This window comes from Camarhynchus parvulus, chromosome 7, assembly GCF_901933205.1.
Source record: "Camarhynchus parvulus chromosome 7, STF_HiC, whole genome shotgun sequence".
NCBI lineage: Eukaryota > Metazoa > Chordata > Aves > Passeriformes > Thraupidae > Camarhynchus > Camarhynchus parvulus.
Window position 1 is genome coordinate 32,840,950 of NC_044577.1, and position 23,211 is coordinate 32,864,160.

The 23,211-nt window shown below is 36.0% G+C and overlaps 1 protein-coding gene across 5 annotated transcripts in view; it reads right to left on the reverse strand.

The window, feature by feature from the left end:
* The window catches only part of LRP1B (LDL receptor related protein 1B), a 634,192-nt gene that overhangs the window by 37,017 nt on the left and 573,964 nt on the right, over positions 1–23,211 (reverse strand). For 4 of the 5 annotated variants that reach the window (XM_030951950.1, XM_030951947.1, XM_030951952.1 and 1 more), the window contains exons 72-82: positions 20,523–20,645; positions 19,947–20,069; positions 19,116–19,253; positions 18,469–18,603; positions 17,717–17,836; positions 16,348–16,589; positions 10,415–10,638; positions 10,051–10,157; positions 8,242–8,358; positions 6,250–6,423; positions 5,615–5,740 (exon numbers count right to left, since the gene is read on the reverse strand). In XM_030951950.1, coding sequence (XP_030807810.1) covers positions 5,615–5,740; positions 6,250–6,423; positions 8,242–8,358; positions 10,051–10,157; positions 10,415–10,638; positions 16,348–16,589; positions 17,717–17,836; positions 18,469–18,603; positions 19,116–19,253; positions 19,947–20,069; positions 20,523–20,645 — 1,629 coding nt within the window. The remainder of the gene's footprint in view (positions 1–5,614; positions 5,741–6,249; positions 6,424–8,241; positions 8,359–10,050; positions 10,158–10,414; positions 10,639–16,347; positions 16,590–17,716; positions 17,837–18,468; positions 18,604–19,115; positions 19,254–19,946; positions 20,070–20,522; positions 20,646–23,211) is intronic. The other variant, XM_030951951.1, reaches the window with a different exon arrangement.

Here is a 23,211-nt window from a genome sequence, read left to right on the forward strand (position 1 = left end):
AAATATTAAATCCTGTTTTCACTTGATTTTTTGGTATGCCCTCTGTACTTATACAATTGCTGTAAGAAAGCTACTTTGTATTTGGGAGTTTGAGGATGCTTCAGTGTTTTATTAATTTGGGTGGTTCATTAAATCCTTTGATGTTCCATGAACCGTTCTTCAGTTACTCATTACAGAAGTTGTTTGAATGGATAATGTAGCATATCTTATTGGAGAGAAGGTCTATTTTTGTTTTGCTTATTTTATCTGTTTTACTTATCATTAGTCATGAGTTTATGGAGCAGAACTTGGCAAAAACAGAATAAATAACAGTGATGTACAGACAACTGCTCATTTTTATGAACCTTTCTGATAGTGCATTAAAAACATGTTCGATTTCTCTTTTAGAGCAATTCCACAGAATTAAGATATAAAATTTGGAGAAAAAATGGAAATGACTACTGATTTTGTTCTCTATGAAACATTTTAAATTCAAGAGTCTCAGTACAACTCTAATATGGAACAGAGAAATGGTAATAGAGCAATTTTGGACTTTCAATAAGCTGAGAAAGAGGATTGAAAGATGCAATGGAAAAGGCAGTTTTAAAATAGTGTATTAGACTTGAACAATGTATGGGGTTTAATGCTGCTGCTTTGTTGTCTGGAGGTAAATACAAGAAACAAATTACACTGATTCACATCAGCTGAGTACAAAAAGGGGATGACATGCCTGCCTTTGTGTGGGAAACATGAGAAGAATGGTTCCACAGGAGAAGACAGGAAGAAAAGGAATACAGGAGAAAATTACAAAGAATTACTAGAAAAAGCTGAATACAGTTAATTGGAATTACTGAATAAATACCTCAGAAGGAAGAAGTGGGAACAGTTCTAGCAAGTACCCACCCTTGGAACAAACTTTTTAAAAAGACAAGATCAGAAAAGTTTCTAACTCCAGTCTTCAATGTTGCTCTGAGCTTGCTAAACCCAGACTTAAAAGACCTCTCAGCTACTCCTTTCACTTCTGAAATGACAGAGGTACATCATTTCACTTCTTATACTACCTCTAGTCCAGCTACTGAATCTCTCTAACATGAAAGAAAGAAAGAAAGGATTACAGATCATGTAATTTTATATATTCTCCTCTAATGTGGATATTTAGTCTTCTGCTGCCCTGTTTTGCCTGTTTCAATCTTCACATCTTTAATGCATAATCAAAGAATTTTGATTTGACATTTCTCTTATGATTTTCTTCCCACTAAAACTGTTTGACACAAACATTAACAGACTTTATCTTATCAGCTTCATCGTTGACTCTTCCCTTTTACTGGAAGCAAAAGGAAAAACTTACAAAGAGGAAACACTGATAAAACAGCAAATCAAAGCTTTGCTGGTATTTTTTTCTTTCCCTTGTTCAATTTTTTGATATTCCACTCCTCTCCCCCCACTTACACAAGACACACCTTTTACTGGCATTTCTATAACAACCCTATTCTTTCTTGAGAGAAATGCATCTTTTTGCTATTTTCTCCTTTTTGAAGTATCCCCCAATTTCTGGACTAGACAACTTAAATAGGGAGATGATGTTACAGAGCACAGGGTTTAGGATCTACATTCTCTGGGATAAAAAACACTTCCCCCCACACTGGGAAATACTCATCCCATGGGGGAGAAAGATCTTGGCTCTCCCTCGGACAAAGGTATAGCTCATCCTTTACTGAGCTGAATGCACCTAATAAAGACAGAGAGCAGAGTTCTAATGTTGAGGTAAAGTTCTATAAATCTTCCTTCAGATGAGAGTTGTACTACACCTGCCAATTTGCCATATGCTGAAAAGTATCAGAACAAGTTGTTCTCCCCAGATTTTGTCTGAAGGCTGTAACACAGATGCTCCTTTTTGTTTTCCCTTCACATTTTTTTTCCTCTTAAAACATCTGTTTTCTTTACCATTTTAAAAGGGAGAGGATGGCTATGAAAATAATGCACAGTGTGAAAATCTAACTGGCACCCATTCTCTTCTGCACTGGGAAACAACCCTCCCAACAATGACCCCTTTGTAAATACAGAAGAAATGCTGTAAACAGATTTTTTTTTGTTTCCAAACCAGAAGCAGATTTCTTTGTGACCCTTGGTTTTCTAACATCTAAGAAGTCTGGAAAAGCAGTAGAACACCCAAGAAGATAACCATGGACCAAACTGCAGTAGCTCCTCCTCCCTGAGGCAGACTTTGGGGTTGAAAAAGAAGGCACACAGGGATGAACCTCCCCAACCCCAGGCAAAGCCACTTCTCTGCCTGCAATCTCTGTATGCAGTGGGCAAGTCCCCACAGAGATGTGCTGAGGGAAGCAACGTGATAAATTAAATGTTTCATCCCTGTTCAGAAGCAACACCAGCTCTGAGTCTTTGGAATTCTTTCCTCAGGCTTTCCATTCAACCAAAAGAGCAGAAATGTTCCCCTATTAAGACGAAAGTGATAAGTGTGAGGCTCCAGAACAGGGAACTCTTGGAAGTGTTCATTATCCTGCTCCTTCAGCTGTGGGACTCAATGTCTTCCTCCAGTGCAATTCTCTCCATTCTCATCCTCTGGGTACATTTTCAGCTTCATTGTGCTACAGACAATTAGATACAAGAAACCAAATGGATGCAAATCCAGGGGTCTCTTTTAGGAAAATGAGGTGATACTCTGCTCTTTCCTTTAGGAAAACTAAAGGGTGGCTTCTAAACTGAAAAAGTCCAGCCTGTTTCAGTCCATACATAAACCCCAAAAAAATTCTGGTCTGTTTTTTTTTTTTTTCCAGGGAGAAATGAGATGGGAGCTTATCTCAGAAAACACTGGAACTTGTACTCACTCTGTTATGAAAAAAACATTCTCAGTGATGCAACAAACCCATATGTTGTAATGACTCCAGCTTGAAAACTCCAAATCAAACCCAGAAGCTGTTTCTCCTCAGTTGCTTGAGGTGCAGGGGAAACAGCTGTCTGAAGCAATCTGGATTCAGTCCTACAGAAAGTCAGTATTTAACATTCCTCATGTAGGGCTCATGAAGAAAAAAAAACCAATGGACCAAGGCAGGAGTAGCAGTATGCAGAATTTTAAGACTCAGCTAATTTTCTTCTGATAAAAAAAAAAAAAAAGAAAAGGAAGAAACTGAACAGTCCTATGAACAAGAATCTGAGCCAGATTTTGGGATGTAACACAAGGAACAGAGCAAGACTGAGATTATCTTGCAGTCACCAACCTTTATGGTAGACAGACTTAAGAAGAAATTGAATTGAAATGGAGATGGCTGTCCTGTTTTGGCTCTGCCAAGTCATGGACAGAGAAACTAGAAACTATCAGTAGTTTCCTTACTGCATTTAAAAATACTTAAAAGACACTGAAAATCATTAAAAATATTATGAATATTCAAGATCCTACTACTTTCTACTGTAACTTGAATTATATATTAATCAAAAAGTACAGTTCAACCCTACAAGTTCTTGATATCCACAATTGCTACTAATTTCTAAGAGTAAAAGATTTCTTACATGACCTAAAATAGCTGTGTGCAATCACAATAAAACCAGAATGCCTCAAAAACCAGAAGACGACCAAAATCAACAAAAATATTTTGACTGACTTTGAATTAGGATTTTATTGCAGATAAACAGAAAAAAATATGTCTGTATAAACTCCCTTTGGATTGTTAGGTCACCCTTCAACAATAAACAGTCAAGTAAGGCAGGATGTTCTGTTTTGGGTTATTGCCATCCTTAACTGTGCCAAAAATGTTCTGAATAGCTTAAAACAAGGTGAATGTCTGGAATATTTCACATACATTTTCTAGATCTTCATCAGAAAAGAAAACTGCAGCACCTAGTTTTTATTCCATCCTGTATAACCTCCTAAAGGAAATAATTTATAAATTGATTTTTCATTTCTTTGCAGGCTATTAGTGGCAAGTGACTGTCAGTCAGCCTTTAATTATAAACCTGTATCAGTTCAAGATGCTGATCTTGGGGTCAGCTCTGATCTTTCCAGAAATCTCTGTTGGTCCTTGCCAGCTGAAGTGGAGTCTCAGCAAGAGACAAACACTTAAAACCTAACACTTAAAAAAAAATAAAAATAGTGCAAAAATTATTAGAGAGTACTACAGAAGTTTCAATTCATAATTTGTAATCTGTGATACTACAAATCTTGCAGTCTACTATTACAAAAATAACACAGATGAAAAAAAGTAAGAAAAAACCTACAATAGGCATTACTTGAAATATGATTGTAAACAAAAAACTAAGAAAGCACTTATTCAGCAGCCCTTTAAAAAGTCATAACAGATATTGCAGCCATGGGAAGGTACTGAAAATTATCAATATATTAAAAATGCTTCTCTAGGCATTTTCTGTCTACCCATAAAAATTTATAACAAGTCATTTAAAAACCTCTTCAGATCTCTCTTTAATAAAAACACCCATTCCTGAAAACATTACCACAGCATAATCCTTTGCCCACTAGTAGAAATAGAGCATTACTGAAATTATGAGTACAAACTGGTACAAGTCAGCAGGGAAAACCACATTTCTTCTATTTGTCCATTCTTAAACATCTAAGTAGTAAACATGGGTAGTTTGAAATAATTTTTAGGTGGTGCTGTAACAGCAGAAATTCTTGACATGTGTCCACCTGAGATGGACAAAGAGCTGACACTTGCAGGGGCAGGGAGGGTGTTCAGAATTGGAGAGTTTTATTAATACCACATCATGAACCACTAAAACACAGTCCTGCTAATTCAATACTTAAAGCCTAGGCAATATAGATCAATGAGATTTTCTCCAGAGAATTATGACATTTCAGGTAAATTAACTTAATTGCTAAATTGAGCACACTAAGCACAGAGAATCTCACCAAAATACCCATCACTTACACTTCTGAGCCTGCAGTTAAACATCAGAAAAACATTCTCATACACATAATGCATACAAGAAATGCTACTCTGTGATTTCTAGGACATTAAAAAAATCAAGCTGGCTAAGAAATAATTGCAGCAGCGTGACCAAGCAAGGTTTGGCCTAAATTAAGAGTGAAGACATTTTAAAGTTCTTAATAATCTTCTATGGAAAAGATTCCCTCCCCATCCCTAAAACACAGCAAGAACTTAGAGGCTCTTTTCTCATGAATTCTGGTTTCTTGTGTCTCAGTATTAGTCATTAGAGAGGTTCCCAGAATATATAATTTTAGATAAAAATGCTGCAGGTTTTTTTCCTTTCTTTGTTACTTCAAAGTCATTATTATTTGCTCTGTTGCTCTCACTGCCTTTCACCACTGCTGCAGTGTTTTTTTCTCCTGAGTGACTCACGTTTAATTTGGGATCCAAAACACCTCAGTGTTTTTCAAACTTCTTTTGGTCAGTATTTATACCCACTCACTTTTAATCATCTTGTATCAGTTAAGCTGAAAGCTCATTCTTCATTTTGATGAATATTAGCAGGGGAGGTATTTTTTTGAATCAGGCATTTTGCTTCTTCACCTTTCAGTTTCAGCTAATTAATGTGTGTACTGAACATCACGAAACTCTGCACTCACAGCCAGCCTGGCCTTTTGCAATGACCAAAACTGACCAGCTGTTTATTTTCTGGTTTTCCTGCAGTTTTCAGTACCTACCTAGGAGGCTCTGATCAATGCATGTTCCATTCATCAATGCCTTTCCTTCTGGACAAGCACATGTTGCACCAGAAGGGTTGAGCAAACAAATGAATTCACACGTCAGGCCCAGGCAGGGGTTAGGCACTGTTTAAAAAGACAAAATATTAGAGATATTGATTTTTTTTTTTTTAATTTTAAAAAATTTAGAACTATGTTCTAAAGCTAAGAAAAGATAAATAATCAGATACAAAAATTCTGATACACTTCCACTTAGCAGGACATCAACAGCCTCAAGTCTGTGAACACATTCCCCAAACACCAATGGAAGACCCACAGAAGGATAGAATTTATTCCATTACCAAAAAATCTATTGGTAACATGGAGTAAAAAATTTCATCTGCTTCTGGCTAGAGGGATTGCTATTCATCTCTCTTCTAATTTTTTTTATATCTCAGTTACAGTGCAGGTACAAAAGGCATTTGTGTACAAACTTGTCCAGTGTCCTTTCAAATGGGTGCAAAATGATATAAAAAAATATGACTAAATCTGTTTTCAGTTTGTACAATCATGCTCTGGTTTATGTTTACACAACTTGGTTACTTTTCCCCCCTGAGGCTGAATTTAAAGTATTTACAGTAATTATGCTTACTCACAGTCCGTTTGTTTGTAGCGGTGAAAAACCAAGGCACTTTTTGCTTTATCAACATCCACACTTAGATATTCTACAAGGCTCTTGCCAAATTTGTGCACTCTAAATGCACCATTTTTAGGGCCTGCTCCATATATGTAATCCTCAAAAATGTCAATTCTATGTGGATGCAGTAAACCTTGAATAAAAATGGATAGTAAACACAAATACATATTCATATTCAAGTAATAAATAACTTTTTAAAATAAAAACTTCAATTCATTACTGTGATTAACACCTAAGGACATTTTTTTTCAGACAGCTTGCTTGGTCCTCACAAAAATTACTTTTAAAAAAGCAATCTTCCTCAAAGGAACCCTTCCCATTTTGCAGACAACTTAAATTTCATGATTTTTATCAGTTTTCCACACAATTGAGTTTCAGAAACTGGCTGATAATTGAAAAAAAAGAAACTCTGGAGTAACAACTCACTAATTAGAGCAGACTTGTTCTAGTTGTCGCACCTTAGGTACAACACTTTAACTAGATGTATGTGACAAGGAAGAAAGAGGTCATTTTGCTTCACATCAAAGGAATTATTCTGACAAAACATTTCTTCAGCTCCTTCCTAACATATTTGAAATGCTAGTTTTTTGTACTACACTTGTTTTAATTCATAATTATAGTAAATTAATGCAAAAGAAATCAGCTCTACCAACTCCTCATTTTTAAGAGCTCTGAGGGCCTCTTAGGCCACCAGTTGGATTTTCTATGTACAACTGGCTGTAGAATTTCACATTTGCCCTCAATAGGGAAATGGCTTCTAACTAAAACTTCTTTGCCTGAGATGCATCTCTTCCCGAAGCCATAAAGAATCAGAATATATTCCTTGTGATACCTTGTGCCTGCTATTTTCTCCATTTACTCTAAAAATGTTTTTGTATTTCCCTTGTATTTAACTAATTTCATCAGCAAGCCTTTATTTTTTCCTATTGTTCTCTCACGCTATCAGTGCTTGGTACTCAGTATTTCATTTTCATAAAAATATTAATGAATTCTAATTAATTCTTTTAGCCTGTTTAATTCAATGGGTTGAAGGTTTTAGTCTCATTGCAAAGCAATTTCTAAACTCCTCCAATTTTCCTGTTGTCCAGTGCTGGAGGAGGTTGTAGTCAGATCCCCACACTCAAAGTGATCTTTCAGACAATTATATTTATGAATATTGATACAAATTGTGGAATAAAATACTTTTAAACCAAAATAAGATGTTTTCAATCCTGTTCTGCCCAATTAGGATTATGGGAGTTTCCTCCTAGTATATTCCAGAATATCCTGGTGAATTCTGGGTTCAAACACTCAATAGCACCAGGTATAATAACACCCTGACAATTCTCCAGAACCAGCTGCCCATTAAGCAATCCTCCCAAAAAGGCTGCTTTCAAATCTTTTTTTAATGTGCTCCTTTTATTTTCTACTCAAATTTCATAAATTTCTTACTTAACAAATTGTTAAAAAGCCATTGTGCAATTGAAAACAGTTTGCTTCACCAGAATCTTTTTTTTTTTTATCACAAGGAGCGTTCTTCATTCACATTCTGTTAGCAGAATTCTCTGATTACTCACTGACCTGAAAGCCAAGCCCATTATTCTCCCAGAACTGATTCAGACCAACTGTTCTGCAACCCCTAAAACTCCAGTTCAATGCAGGCAGCTCTAATAAAAGTCCAAGTGAGATCAAGACTAAATATTAATCACAACGTTACTCAGTAATACCTATACTTGGAGATCTGACATATCATTGAATCTTTGTTCCCCTAAGGTAATTTTATCAGATTATCTTAAAGCTGAAATTATCTTTATCTTATCTAAAACACTTGCTTGGATAATGTTTGAAGCATTGTCTAACAAAAGCACAAAAGATTACTCAACAATCACTGCTTTTTGCTTGCATAGTTCCTCTGAATAGTGAAATAAAATAAAATAAAATGAGAACCATGTTATACCAAGGCTCTCCATACCTTGCTTTGTGCTCACAGACACAACTGAGTCGGACCCATCAAAAAGAACACTGCCAATAACAGACAACTCAAAATCAGCCCAGAACAAGCGCTGGCTGAACGGATCAACTACGAGACCTACAAGGGAGATAAAGTTCAAATAGGAACATAAAACCTGAAGAAAAAATTAGTATTTTTCTATAACTCTACATACATTTTACTGTCATTCATATTCTCATGTACACAAAATATTGCTGCAGTGAAAAGATTTGACTGGAAAACAAAGAGAATAAAATATTACAGCTCCCACTTGAACCTTCCCCTTGGGGCAACCATGGTTTTTTACTTTCTTTACCTTACTCTGCCCAAGGTCAGCACCTTTTCTAACCCATTCTCCTCAGCAGGTAGTGCTAGAAATACCAGGAGGGAATTAAGTATAGAGTCAAATCCCCTAACCTGTTCTCCCAACCAAAATCTAATATGCCAATTGCACCAGTGTGATCCGGTGTTAAAAACAAGGCATTCAGAATTCAGGGAGTCCTTGCACCCTGTTTCCACACCTATTTAATTCTGTTCTCATTTTTATCACCAAGACTTCCCATTCAGTCTTGCAGAATTAAAAATCAGATTATTTTAACTACATTACTGCTGCAAGACTTAAACAGCAATATTGGAAGACATATAGCTATTTATATATATTTTCATCAGTATATGAAAAGAAAAAAAAGAGAATAAAAGATCAATGACAACCTAGCCTCTAGGCAATAATTAAATAGTTAAATCAAGTAGTCTATGCTTCACAGAGGAAGATTAAATGGTTAATATGCCATTTTAGGTCATGTCAAACACTTCAGCCTGAAGAAAATATTGAAACCATAAAATAATTTCATTCTGAGCTTTTGAAGTTGCAGTGCATCTTTAATAAGAATGGCAAAAGGTATTTTTCTTCCTGTTTATGTAAGTAGGTAAGTCAGAAAAAATACATCAAAAGAAATTATACATAACAGCGAAAATACTCCTCTTAAGGTCATAAATTAATCAGCTGCAGATAGATGAGAGGAAGTGGAAAAATCTGACTCACAGACCAGTAAAATAGGTTTACATTTAAAACTCCATTAAAAAACCCCTCTTTTAAAGAAACGCTGGCATTCAGGGATATGGCTGAAGAGAATAATTTCTGGTAGAAGGCAATCACAACGTGTCATTTCTGTGCGATGCATGGGACCTGTAAGGGGCATGCTGTAGAAGCAGTCCCCACTTTCCAGCTTTAAATTATTCTTTGCATTTTAATGAGAATATTTAAATACAAATTAATACATAACTAGCATTCTCAATGTACTTTCATGGCATCAGATATAAAAGTATTTCTGTTTGTTTTATACATATAAGACTCCTGTGACAGTCACTTCTATGAAGTCAAGCCCAAATGCTCAAACTCTCACTCCCTTTTATTTGAAATATGAAAGCCATATGTGAAAATAAATTTAAGAACAGTGTAAACAATATTAGGAAACAATATTAGTAAAGTCCCATTTGGGAGGAAATATTAAAAGTTTGAACTCTTTCTTTGCATTCCCTTTATATGGTTAAATGTCTGACAAAAAAATTTTAAACTCCATGAACATCTATTTTCTACCATGAAGTAAAGGAAGAAAACACAGAAGGATGTTAGTAAAGTATTTTCAGGCAGTAAATACAGGAAAATGCCTGTTTCTTGGGTGTTTTGTCAGGTTGGGTTTTTTGTTTGTTTGTTTGTTTTGTTTTAACTGAGAAACTGAAATCTTCCTGAGCTATTGAGTACCAGGTATTTGGGGAAAATAAGGTGTTTACCTGTAGGTCTTTGCAGGTTCTTTTGAACCAGTATCCTTCTCAGAGTGCCATCCATAGATGATTCCTCTATGTGAGACCGATCCCCAATAACTGTCCAGTACATCATCCTGAAATATTAGACACAAAAATTAAGCTGAATGCCTGCACAGAGCCTCCAAACACTTCACTGATACTCAATTTTTGTGAGCCTTTCAACATTCCTGGCAGAATGGAGGTCTAGCTTTACACTTAGGTAAGTTGAGCAGGAAATTAAGTAAACAACTTGGAAAAGTTTAGACAATTGCAGACATAATTTTCTTTCCCTTGCTGCGTTTTGCAATTTTATTGGAATTACCAAATCAGAGTGGTGTTGAAGGATACATACCCCTTTTTAGGATTGACAGCAATTGCATATGGCTCTCCTGCAATGCTGGTGAGGAGCCTGGTGCAGTTGGGTCCCTTCAGCTGTCCCACATTGATGGAGTACCTGAGGCTGGTCCAGTGAGTTGTGTAGTAGCTGAACCAATGCATTCGGGAATGATCAGTCCAGTAAATATTCCCAGCCACCCAGTCCACAGCAATGCCCCTGGGCCTTTTGAACTCTGGACACTAAAAGGAACAGATGTTGCAGTCAGGTTTGTGGAAATGGCCTTTCACAGCAGCTGCACAGCCACAGATTTGTGTCATTTTTTACAGAAACACTGCGTTGGAAAGACTTAAACTGAACCTGCAGGAGTTCAGCTCTGAGGGATCTGCTGACACTTCTATTCCATGCAGAAGAACAAGTCAATGCTTCAAATCTGTTCTCTCAAGTTTAAGGCTACCCACATTAGGGAAAAGTCACTTTGACATCAACTACTTGAACTATTGATACTGAAGCAAACAAGTGATTTGGACTGTAACTTGAAACTGAAGGAAAAGGAAGTTTTAAGATTCTGAATCTATTTTATTCCATGGTGTTCCATCCCAAAGCCCTCAGTGAAAACAGTGTGAGCCCATCCTGAGGAGTGGGTAGAGAAAATCACTGCATTTAGAAAACTGCATAAAATTCCCTCTGTATTCATGAATATTCATCCTCACACATAAAAGATGCTTGACTCATTATAACATTAAATTTATCAACTGCAGGATTTCTATCATTATTTTTTTTGCCATTATCATTAAGGCTTAGCTCTGAAAGATGGTCCTAAGGACAGGAGTTCATATTGCAAATAGGAGAGCTATATGGACAAGCTTCTCTAAGTTTACTGGAATTCCTGCAGAAATGAGTATCACCTGTAAAATAAGATTACCCAACTCTTTCTAACATGAATGCAGTGTATCATAAAAACCTCAAGACCAGCATAAGCTATAAATACACATACAGGTTTTTGCCTATTTACTTATAACTATATCAAGTTAAATTATGAAAAAAAACCCCAGATATTCCTTAAAAATGAAGCAATGAAATGCTACTAAGTCACATAACTGAAAACCAGGAAAGAAAATCCTAAAATAACTTGTTTTCCCTAAAGTGTCAGAGTTCCCTAATACCACAAGATATTTGTAGACTATTTTCATCATAAAATAATGGTCATTTCATTCTCTAAGTGAAATAAGAGGACCACAAGGGTGAATTTAGAGAGTTCATTGCTCATAAGCTTTTTAATTCTGCAAAAAATCTCATAGAAGGTACGCATTATAGATATGTAGAACCTTGATTTTCTATTTGGAGGAATAGTAAAGCAGCAAAATTAATCACTGCATTTACAAACCAGTATTTTTTTAAAAACAGGGTCACTATTGATTTTTAAAGTTAAACTAAATATTGCACCATAATTCTTTGCTATGAGATGATGACAGTGGTGGCATATGCTTCCACAAATAACAGAATTTTTCAAGTGCAGCATTTGCATATAACAAACTTTTTTCTTTGTTACTATCCAAGCAACATTCTCAAAGAGGACCAGATACCAAAAAAAGGGGTATTTTCTGATAAGACAAACTGCATTTGTAGTCCAAACTCCTTTTAATTCTGGGCAACATTCAGGCACCTGAGTCAACAAACCTCTCATACCTGGAGATCTCTTTGGATACTGCAAGGATTAATGGCTTACAATGCTGAAACCAAATATTTTAAGAGGAAAGCAGCTGTCATGGCCAGAAAAACCTCTCACCTTTTTTTTTTTTTTTTTTTTTGACTGTACAAACCCACAGTTTACAATAAGACTCTTTTTTTGAGAGCCTGGAAAGACCAAGATGGGAGTTGCCAAGCAGAATGAGAGATGGTTTCCAAAAAAGGTGGTTCTAGAAGAAGATGAGACATCCTAAAAGAGACATCCTACAAAAATTAGGGAATGAGGGTGGGGTTGTTGAGGAATACTGACCCTGACTTCTCAACCAGACAGGAAAAGTCTGGTTTCAGTTCCAGCAGTGCTGGGGGGAATATTAAAGATCAAATAAAGAAAGAGATGAACAGAAGAAATGTCAAGGAGCCATCTGGTGTAAGAGATTTTAAAAAAAGAGGAGAAAAACACAAGCTGATGCTGTGGCTGTGTAATTTCCAGTTGTGTTCATTAAGTTACAGCTACATCATATTTCTGAGCTCTTCTCACACTGTCTAGTCAAATTGCTGACTGGAAATGAGCTCTTACCTAATAGCTTATTTGGATTATGTTAATTCCGAAGAATAATTCTGCATACAAAATAAGGATGAAAATACAGGAAGAAAATCACATTAATGTTTTCTACAGTGATTTTAGCCCACTTTGATGGTAATTATAATGTACTACAACTTATTAGAAAAATTGGGGTTTGAAAGCTAATTGCCTTTCACAGTTTGGAAGTTTCTGCACAACTACAGACCATGTCAAGTCAATGATTTTTGATCAGATCTGCTGTCTTTTGTAAATTCTGTTTTCAAAGTAAAGAGTTAATTAAAAAAAAAACAACAACAACAAAAAAAACCCCAACCAACTAAAAAAAGAAGCTGCAGATCCAAGTAACAATTTGGATCTGGAAACCTTTTTCATTTAAGGGTAGATTACAGATTTTCAGCCTCTAAAGTTGAGTTTGACTGAAGAAAATAGGTTGCATGTGCACTAGGAACACATCCCTTTGCAATGTTTAACAGGAAGAATAAATGGCAAATCTAATTTGTATCATAAGTAGTATTTTATCTTATTTATTTTGCAGATATTTTGGGTATGGGATTGCTGTGGAACAAAGTAATGTTTTATTTTGCCTCTTCATTAACATTATCTAATGTTATATTAACTAGAACAGTAAAAAGAAATTAAAAACAACAAAATGTTTAGAATTTTGCCCACTGAAACACAACATTTTTGTGGATAGATGAGCATCCCAGTGGGTGCAGTAATTCACCAATCTACTCCTTGTATTACATAAAGTAGGACCATTTATAAACCCCAACCAGCTGATTCCAGAAAGAGTGTTCTAAGTATATAAACTTCATCCAGACAGAGCTGTAGCTCTAAGATAGAACCATAAATTCCTATTTTTTAGAGAAAATGGGCTGGAAGCAGTTTGCATTCACAGGGGTGCACTGGGCCCTGGGGCAAGTGTTGGGAAACAGAGAGAACTCATCTCAAGGGTGGTTAAGGGCTCTTGTGAAGCTCTCAGAACTCTGGGGCTGGAGCAGGCTGCCGGTAAACTGACTGGATACACCACAGAACCTGTGCTTTTCTTCCTGTTGGCTGGTATCATCATTTTAATGCTCATCGTTTTGTCCTCTTCCATAAAATGAAGCACTTGAGCTGAAGTGTGGGGCGGCTCTGTGTTCATTGTTCACCTCAGATAACTTGTGCAGCTCTCCCCAAGGATTAGGCAGCAAACAGCTGCTCCAGTTATCACTAATTCACTCTGACTGCCTGAACTCAGTTGGGATGAAATCCTCTTCTGCATCTGTCAATAAACTCTGAAGAGTTGATATTTACTATTTCCTTTAATGCTAGAATTTGTACCAGTCTTAAACCCCTTTTCACAGGAAATCAGGAGAGCTACTTAAAGCTATTCTCTGAGGAAGGCTCTTGATATGCTAATTCTGTGGAGCAATTTCGGTTGAGATGGATTTTTGCATTAATGTAATTACCTGAAAATGCAGGTGACTTTGTTCAAGTTTACTGTCCTGATTTACATATCAAAGTCTAGATATAAAAGTTATAATGTAACCTTTGAAAACTTCCCCATTAAAAAAAAACTTGGGTTTAAATTATGGAATTCTCAAGCCTTTTAAAACCAAATTTCGGTGACAATATTAAAGCAACACTATAAAACCAATTAACCTATTGATCAGCTGCAAATAAGGCAACAATATTTGAATATTAATGAGATAACGCTGGGAAAATAACTGAATAGTTAAGCACAATGAGAAGCAAATACTTCACAAATATAAATGAGAAGTGTCCAAGATATATTCAAATAGAGTCTGTATTTGCATTTTCCACATTCAGATTTGTAAAAATGCTTTGTCTAGCTTGGATCAAGCATTGTCACAAGGACCTACCTTCACTGAAGAGACAGGGGAACATGGGGTATAAAGAAAAACATTTTTTTTTCAATATCTTTGAATAGAAAAGGAAGTGACTAAGAGATATTCTCAGGTAACAGTGAAAAAGGATACAAAAACTGAATACTATTTCAGTACGTTAGAAAAATACTAATTCGAAGAATATTTTATCTTTTTCAGTTTAAACAGGGAGAAAGCGACAAAAGAGCTGTGAAAATTTCAGTCCCTGGACTGACAGATTTGAAGATTTAGATTATGAAGATTTCTGAAGGAAACTTATGCTCCATTTTATGGACCTCTAAGAAAGTGTTAGATTTATTAGAGAGGCTGCAGGTCAGCAAACTGCTCTTGCTGCAGAATGCACCTGCAGAATACCCCCCAGCAAGAAAATAAATAAATAACACCATCCCCTTCTCAACACTAACCTCACAAGGTTTTACACTTTCATTATTTTCTTATGAATAACTCAATACAGAGATCTGTTTATCAGGATTTTTTTAAACAGAAATGTACAGCACATTGTTAAATGAGAAAAACTCCACAGTAGAATTACTCCACATCTTCAATACAGGCATCCTTCTGCAAAACTCAAATGACAGAGCCGACCTGTTAGAGATCCTAGGCATTATTTTGTACTTCTAATCTACTTTCCATAAACGTTCAGTGAACAAAACCTAGACACTTCTGCTGGGCGGGTGGAGGTGTTGCTTTTAAACCACTCTTATCAAGATGCAACAACAGATTCCAGGTACTCTTCAGGGTCCATTGGTGCCTACAGCAGGAGGCTTTTTGCCCTGCGGGTGTTAAAGGTCAGGAACGTCACTCATTTGGAGAGGAAATATCCTTGGGTGGAACGTGCTCAGAAGTGGTTTCAGGGGTGTATGAATTATAGATGAAAGACTGGGCTACTGTTGCTGTACTCCTGGTTATTCTGGGCGTATAAAAGCCAGACGACCTTCCAGTGATGGGAGGTCATCACTGTTACCTCTCCTAAGTTTAAGGAAATGTGAAAAAGCCAGACAAGTGTTTTTGCTAACTGGCCACGAAAAAATTAAAAACTCTACTCTGCTGTCAAATTCAATGAAGACTGAAAATCCCAAAATCTAAATTGACAGCATTATAGAAACACCAATGTAAAGACCACATTGTTATTCTCAGTTCAGCAATATCACTTCCTAGAGAATTTTGTAGAAATATTTTAGGCAAAATGAGTAACAACCTGCATTTATTTTATTTTCAAGTAAAGGCCACTTAAAATTACCAAAGCGTATAAAAATTCACATTTCTATTTCAAAGTCCAAACCTACACTTATGCTTATTCAAAATAAGATAATATGCAGTTCAACAAAAATGGAAATAAATTGTTCTAACGTTTCAATACATGTCATAACTTTGCCAATATTATTGTTTATATGATCACTGTGAAAATTAAGCTTGTGTTTAATCCCCTTTTCTGTCTTCCCAAGATTTGAAATTCATGGCTTTTTTCTTCTATATATTACATTCTTCCCTTTTCTCTGTTACAATAAAAAATCTTGCTGGTATACAGTCTTCCCAGTGTTCTAATATAGTGTTTACTTCTCTGCAGGAAAGTTTTTTAAATCCTACAATTGTGTTGTCTTGGTGACTCTACCAAATCTGTCAGTCTTGAACAGGAAAGCTTTAGGAGCCATATATATCACTGAAATAAAATCATTCTCAGATGGACATTTTAATTTACTGAATCAGCCCATGCTATTACAGAAGAGTCAAAATAGAAAAATAAATTGAATGAAATTTGTGTGCTTTAATCTTTGATTTTGATCACTTACTATCAAGCCACTGTTACTCTGCCTTCTCTCTCTGTCGTGAAGTTTTCTGTAGAAAATCCCTCCTGGATTAAACTGAGTGCTCCAAACAATCATATCCCCTTGAAAATATGCATCCATTCCAGTTATCCTTGAATTGTGTTCAATATGTGATATTTGCTGATGAGCATCACTGTAGTTGAATGGATATGCAAAACCCAGGATGTCAGTGTCATTAGCAACATAGAGAACTTGATCTTCAGAGCCTAGGGATTATTATAATGAAACAAAAATAAGGTAAATGTCAACTAATGCAAAAAATCAGTGTGTTTAACTCAAGTAGCTTTTTGGTGTTCAGCTGATAGAATTTCTGAGGTTAAAATTACTTTCTGGTTGTTGAAGACTGCAGAAACACCTACACTCCGGGCAATAAATGCAACTCTTGATATTCTGATATCAACATATCAAATTCAGTGCACTCCAAGCACACAGGGAGATACCCAGGACTATATTTTAAGGTGTATTTAATATAAGGATTTGAATATTTTTAAGCAGTATACAAAAATACAGGATATTATGCATTCAGTCTATATGAATCCCGTATTTTTATATGCATGCTGTCTTTAGAGGGTCCTAAATGTATATATTGAAGGAACACAGAGCTGTCAATGAACATGTTTTTAAATTGCTCTATTGGAAATTAGAAGTGGAATGATTTTAGCTGTAAAGCTTTGACTGCAACAGAACCTGTGTCTTACATCTCATTTCAGATAGCCACATACCATCTTGATCCAGATGTTGTAAAGTATATTATTCATAAGAAAATGTTCTCTAATATCAATACATTGAGTTTTGAGAAAGTTAAAATCTGCTTGATAATTTACAATGTATTTGGATAATTTTTATTTCTCCCTTCATGTCTCATTTATCCATAGAGAATCAATTTAAAATGTCACACTTCCTCCTTATGAGTATGAAATATCAAACATCATTTGTTCCCTTCCTCCTGATAAATGCAAGAACAAAGAGGAGGTTGGTTAAAGCAAATATCAGTGAGGAAAGAAGGAAGCATGAACTGTGTTATAATGGAAATGAAGCTTGTGGAAAATTCAGATTTAGGATAATGATTCCCAGATTTTTAAATTATAAGCTCAGAATTATGTCTGTGTTCCTATAATAACAAACCATTATCTTTCATTAGTAACCCTATTTGTTCCCATGGCATAATCTGATTTCTTTAGTAACAGGCAATGATGCCAAACCCTGAGAGAGTCCATGTTATGTGTGAAATACTAATAACTCATTAATATGATCTTCCCATGGCAAATTTGCTTCAAAAGTATGGACAATCTATATAACAAATGACAGCACTGTCTATTTTGATATTTCTTACCTTTTGCTATGCAACTGTTGTTCCTCTCCTTATAATTTTTCTCACACTCACATCTGTAAGAGCCCTTTAAATTATGGCAGCGTTGGGAGCAGGTACCAAATACCATGCACTCATCGACATCTATGAAGAAAAAATTGTAATTTATATACCTGTAGTTTAATAGACTATTATTTAAAAAGTTCTTACAATCATGGAACAAAGCAGATGAACAAAGGGAACTCATAAACATTTTCTTGTTGATTAGTATGGCACCACACATTTGTATGTTCACTTTGATTTCAGTTTTGTATTATGAATCTTCATTACTTTATGCATCTCAAAATATCCTCATATGGCAACTTCAACCAATGTTAAATAATCTACTAGACCTTAAAAATCCATTTATTCCTTAAATTATTTAATAGCCTGACTTGAACCTTTTGACATTCTAACAACTTATGTTCAGTTAGTTGTTCTTAAACAACTAATGTTAAATCTTTGATAATGTCTCCAGATAAACTATATGAATCTACATTTTTTAAATACTTTCTGGTGTTCGCTTTTGTTTGTTGTTGATTGTTTTGGGGTTTTTTCGTTTGCTTTGTTCTTTGGTTTTTTTTTTTTTATTTCTTAATGCCCTAGCTGTCAAACAGCTTTTACTCTGTGGAAAAAACCAAGCAAACATGATATGTATCTCCTTCTCCAGCACGGAAAATTAACTACAGAACTGACTTTTAAAACTTTTCAACAAGAGAAGATGAAAATATCTGTACCTTCACATTGTCTATTCCTCCTGTTTCTCTGAAATCCAGGTTTACACTGACACAAAAGGGATGATTTTGTTTGATTACAGAATGCATCATCTCCACAAGGATTCACATTATCTTCACATGTATATTCAGCAACGCCTAAACATAAACAAAATGTCTAAAAAATCCCTGATAGATTTGTTTAAAGTGTTAAAAATGATATCTAAAGTGACAACAGCAAATAACAAATTCATCTTTTTGTTTAAAGAGCATCAGGTGAATTTTTAACAAATAAATGACATTACAGTGTTTATCTACATCTGCATAATTTAATGTACTATATTTTATGCAATGACAATATTTAACAGATACATTTCCCATCAAGAATTTAATCCTAAAATTTTTCTTGTTGCAAATATGAAACAATACAATCAACTTGTACCTAAATTTGGTAAAGAACTCGTAACTACACCAAAAATCCTCTACAACATGAATTGCTATCAAATTTGCCTTGCTCTTGTGGTACAGAATTCCATCAGTTTTTAACTAAAAGAAAGAGCTACGTTAAACTGAGTTCTGTATTGCTCAATATGTCTTGCACAGATGAGTGTCTTGGTTGATTTTTTCTTTCTGCTACAATCAAGAGAACAGATCCTGCCAGCCCAACTCACTTATTTTGCAGTCTTGCTCATCTGAGCCATCTCCACAGTCATCAAACCAGTCACACTGCAGCTCCATGGGAATGCACTTCTTGTCATTGCAAGCAAACTCATCTTTTTTACACGGTCTGGCTTTATATGTGATTTTATCTACATAATTACAGATTAATAAGAGAAAGAATAAATCAGTATTTAGGATTCTCAGGTTATTTCAGACACAGACAAATGGGAAGACCCCAAGCATTAAGCAACTGGAATTTATTTCAAGCTTAATTTCTTTTGGTTTCAAATTCTGATCTGCTAACCTGCAGTTAAGCCTTACTGAAGGACAAGCATGTGGTAGATGAGTAATGTGATGATTGATTCTCACAATTAATAGACAAATATCATGTATATAGGCTAAGAAAAGTTTATAGATTTATAGTTACGTTGTACCCCCTTGCATGGTTATCAAGGGACAATGGGAGTTGGGACATCTGGGAGGGTTGGCTTGTCACTATGGAACATCTGACCTCCAATCAGGATTTGAGGAAGAGATCTCCACCACTGGACAGCAAAGAAAGGGTTGATGGACAGAACTTTGGGAGGGGTTAAAGGGTTAAAAGGGAAAAAACCTCCATTGTGAGGGGGCTGAGCACATGGCGGGGAAAACCTTTTGCTCCCAGCACCGTAACCTTTTTCCTTTGTTCAGTCTTCTGTTGTATTTTTGATAAGGTTTAATAACCCTTCCTATGAAGGGTATGAAAAGTGAGTAGCTATTTCTCACAAGCAGATCTGTGTTACAAAGTTTGCCTTCAAGGTGTTTTCTCTGATCTGAATGCCTTGCAAGGTGATATCACCCACCACAGTGATCTTCATCCGAGTTATCTCCACAGTCATCGACCTCGTTGCAAATCTGCTCAGGCCGCAGACAAACCCTGTTGTTCCTACATCTGTAGGGCCTCGTTGGAGGGCAGGGAAACTTCACTGCACCGCAAAGAAAAGAAGCAGCTGTTACCCAGCTATTAATCCTTTTTTAATGACACATCAAAGCCAGATATGTGTAGGCACTCTAAGTTCTTCGTTTAGAGATTTTGTGTCACGAGGGTGATTTATAGATTTTTTTGAGAACTAGTAAATATGGCAGAAAAATAGCAAAAGAAGGATGAAGTGTAATGATGGTCAATATTACATCATACAAGCAATTTTTTCCTCCCACTGTGGGTGTCCTAAAGAAAAGTTTCATTTCTCAAAAATAGCAAATATCAAATATCTGAAATTACATGACAAGCAATAACAAAAGAAAACTATATCCCCACATTTCAAGCTTATCTTCTAAAAGCAAAATAAAATTTAAGACACATGTGCCTTTATATATTTCTGTGTCTTAAATGTCACTCTTGCTTTATTATACAAAAAATGAAAAATATAATGCCATACCACACATTTCAGCAACTTCATCAGAGTTATCTCCACAGTCATCCTCACCATCACAAACCCAAAAATGCAGTTTGCAGAGGGAATTGTTGCACAAAAATTCATCAGCTCTACATATATTTCCCCCTGGGAAGATGAAAAGATGACAGAAAAAAAAAAAGGCAGGAAAACAAAAAGATGAAAGAAAGTCAGTTTTTGATAAAACCACTAGAACCACTTATCACACGCTATTTGCAGAGAGTAACACAGGTGGCATAACTAAATTTACAGATCCCAAGGGAACAGGCTGGAGAGGCAGAGGAATACTCATTTAAAGATCTCTTCCTTGACCAAACAGTTCGTGATCCTGGCTGCTGGCTGGGAATTACCAAACCAGTGGCCAGCTTGGCATGTTCCATTTCCATTTAGCCAGGAGATGTTTAAACTCCCTGTCTGCAACTCTCCTTGGTGATGCAGCCTCTCAGCAAAGGCCTGGGTGGTACATCAGGAATTTGGGCCAGCAGAGAACGAGATATACAGAAATAGGGCCAAATACGTGAAAAGCCACTTCAGCCCAGGTTTGTTTCACACCACTGTCTGATCCTCCAACTATTCCTGCTCCACTCTCTGAGTCACACATCAGAGACAAAGTGATTGCAGCCCACCTGCCATGAGGCAGCACCTTCTTCTCCTCCTGAGGAGCAACAGGCTTGGCCAGGTTTGTAAAACCCCCACCACCTCTAAATGCTGTATCTAGGAAAGGTCCAGCCATGTGAGCTCAGAACAGATAAAACAAAGTGACCTCTGACAGGATCTTCCTTTCTGTAACTTCTGAAATGACTCAGCAGGATGTTTATTGAACACAGAAAGCAGCAAGAATAAAATCTTCCACATGTTCTGAATTATCTAACAAAAAGGAACACAGGGTAAGGGAAAATGGTTTAGGGCAGAGTGCTCCCAGGCTTTAAAAATTAGTTTAAGGTGGATTCGGTTTTAATGTGTGTTGTGACAAGAAAGAATTTCTTTCTCAATTATGACTGCATTTTATCACTACCAATCAAGAAAGTTATGGAAAGTTCTTGCAATTAATTTCCTATAAAACACATTTTTTTGGTAACTGGATTTTCAGTTGCCTGAGAGGAGTGAAGTATAAAATAAATAAAGCTGTGTAACTGCAGAGCAGGAAACAATGAAATTTTATATGATAATGTCAAAACTCTCACTGTGGCTTACCTCAATGCATTACACCCACTCTAAGAGCTAGACCGGGCTTCAGTGGCTTTTTACTCATTCATTCACTGCCCTGTTCAAACCTCATTAAAATCAACAGAAGGCTTTCTTTTGCTGTAAAGGTTCAGAATGGCTGAACTTTTTTCCCCCAAAAAGCTAATTTCCATGAAATGCCCATTGCATAAAAGGATGTTCAAACTCTCACACTGTGCTACCAGGTATAATTCACTCCCATGGCAAATATAACTTATCAACATTAACAGAAATATCCTGTATAATTATCCAAGGAAAATATATAAAATTCAAGTACTCTTCATGATGAAAGGCATGAATCCAAATAATAGTGTGTGCAATCACAAGATAACCATCATTCTAGTTGTTTAATAAGATTGAAGAGAGTTATTTTTGTAAACATGCACAGTGGGCCACAGATAAATATTATGGATATTATTTTAAGATGTTGTAGAATAAAACTCCATTTGTGTTTGCTGTATTTCCAAAGATGAAAAAAAAATTAGTTATCAGTGAGATAAACTGGCATTTCTTTCATGTGATCGCTCTGCCTGTCATAATTCCTTTATAAAATAGATTTCTGCAACAGAATCATAATTGTGACATAAATACAAAGTATGATAGCAATAACCAGCTAGGAATAGGCTTCTTATTGTATTGTAAGCAATTTGCAGTTCACAGAAGCTCCATTATGCTACCCAAAGAATAATGTGGGCATCAGATAAAATAAGTGTGCTACTATTTACTTCCACTTCATTGGGTTTTAAAGAGATACAGTCCAGATATTTAAAAAGCAATTTTAAAATGGACTAGATGGTTGTTATTTATTTATTTATTTGACTTTGACTTATTTATTTGTCTTCTTGTACCATCTCTAGAATATTCTTCACATTCTCTGAATTTTCTGGTCTTTCTTTCAAACTTAATCATCCCCACATGATATCCTTTTTCCCCCCCTTTAATCTTAAGTATTGTGTAACAGACTTAAAACAAGGAAAGGATAATTTACTATGATTGCTTTGTATCTGATTATTATCCCATATAACTGTACTCCATTATGTTTTGAATTTATGCACAGAACATGTGACTGTAGAAGGCTAACCCACAGAACTACTCGCTTTAAAGAAAAAGAAAGAAGAAAAATCCAGGAAAATACCCAAGATGACAAAATGCCAACTAAAACTGTTCTTTAAAAAAAACTTCTTTAATTTGACTTAGAAGAGGGGCTGGTGAGGAATGTGGAGCTCAAGGTCAGCCTGGGCTGCAGTGACCATGGAATGGGGGAGTTCAAATCCCTTAGGGCTGCAAGGAGGGTGCAGAGCAAGCTCCCTGCACTGGGCTCCAGGACAGCACACTTGGGCTTCTCCAGGATGTGTTTGGGAAAGCCCTGGAGGGAAGAGGGGCTCAGGAGAGCCTGGCTGGTATCCAAGCATCCCCTCATCCAAGCCCAGGAGTGATGCATCCCAACAAA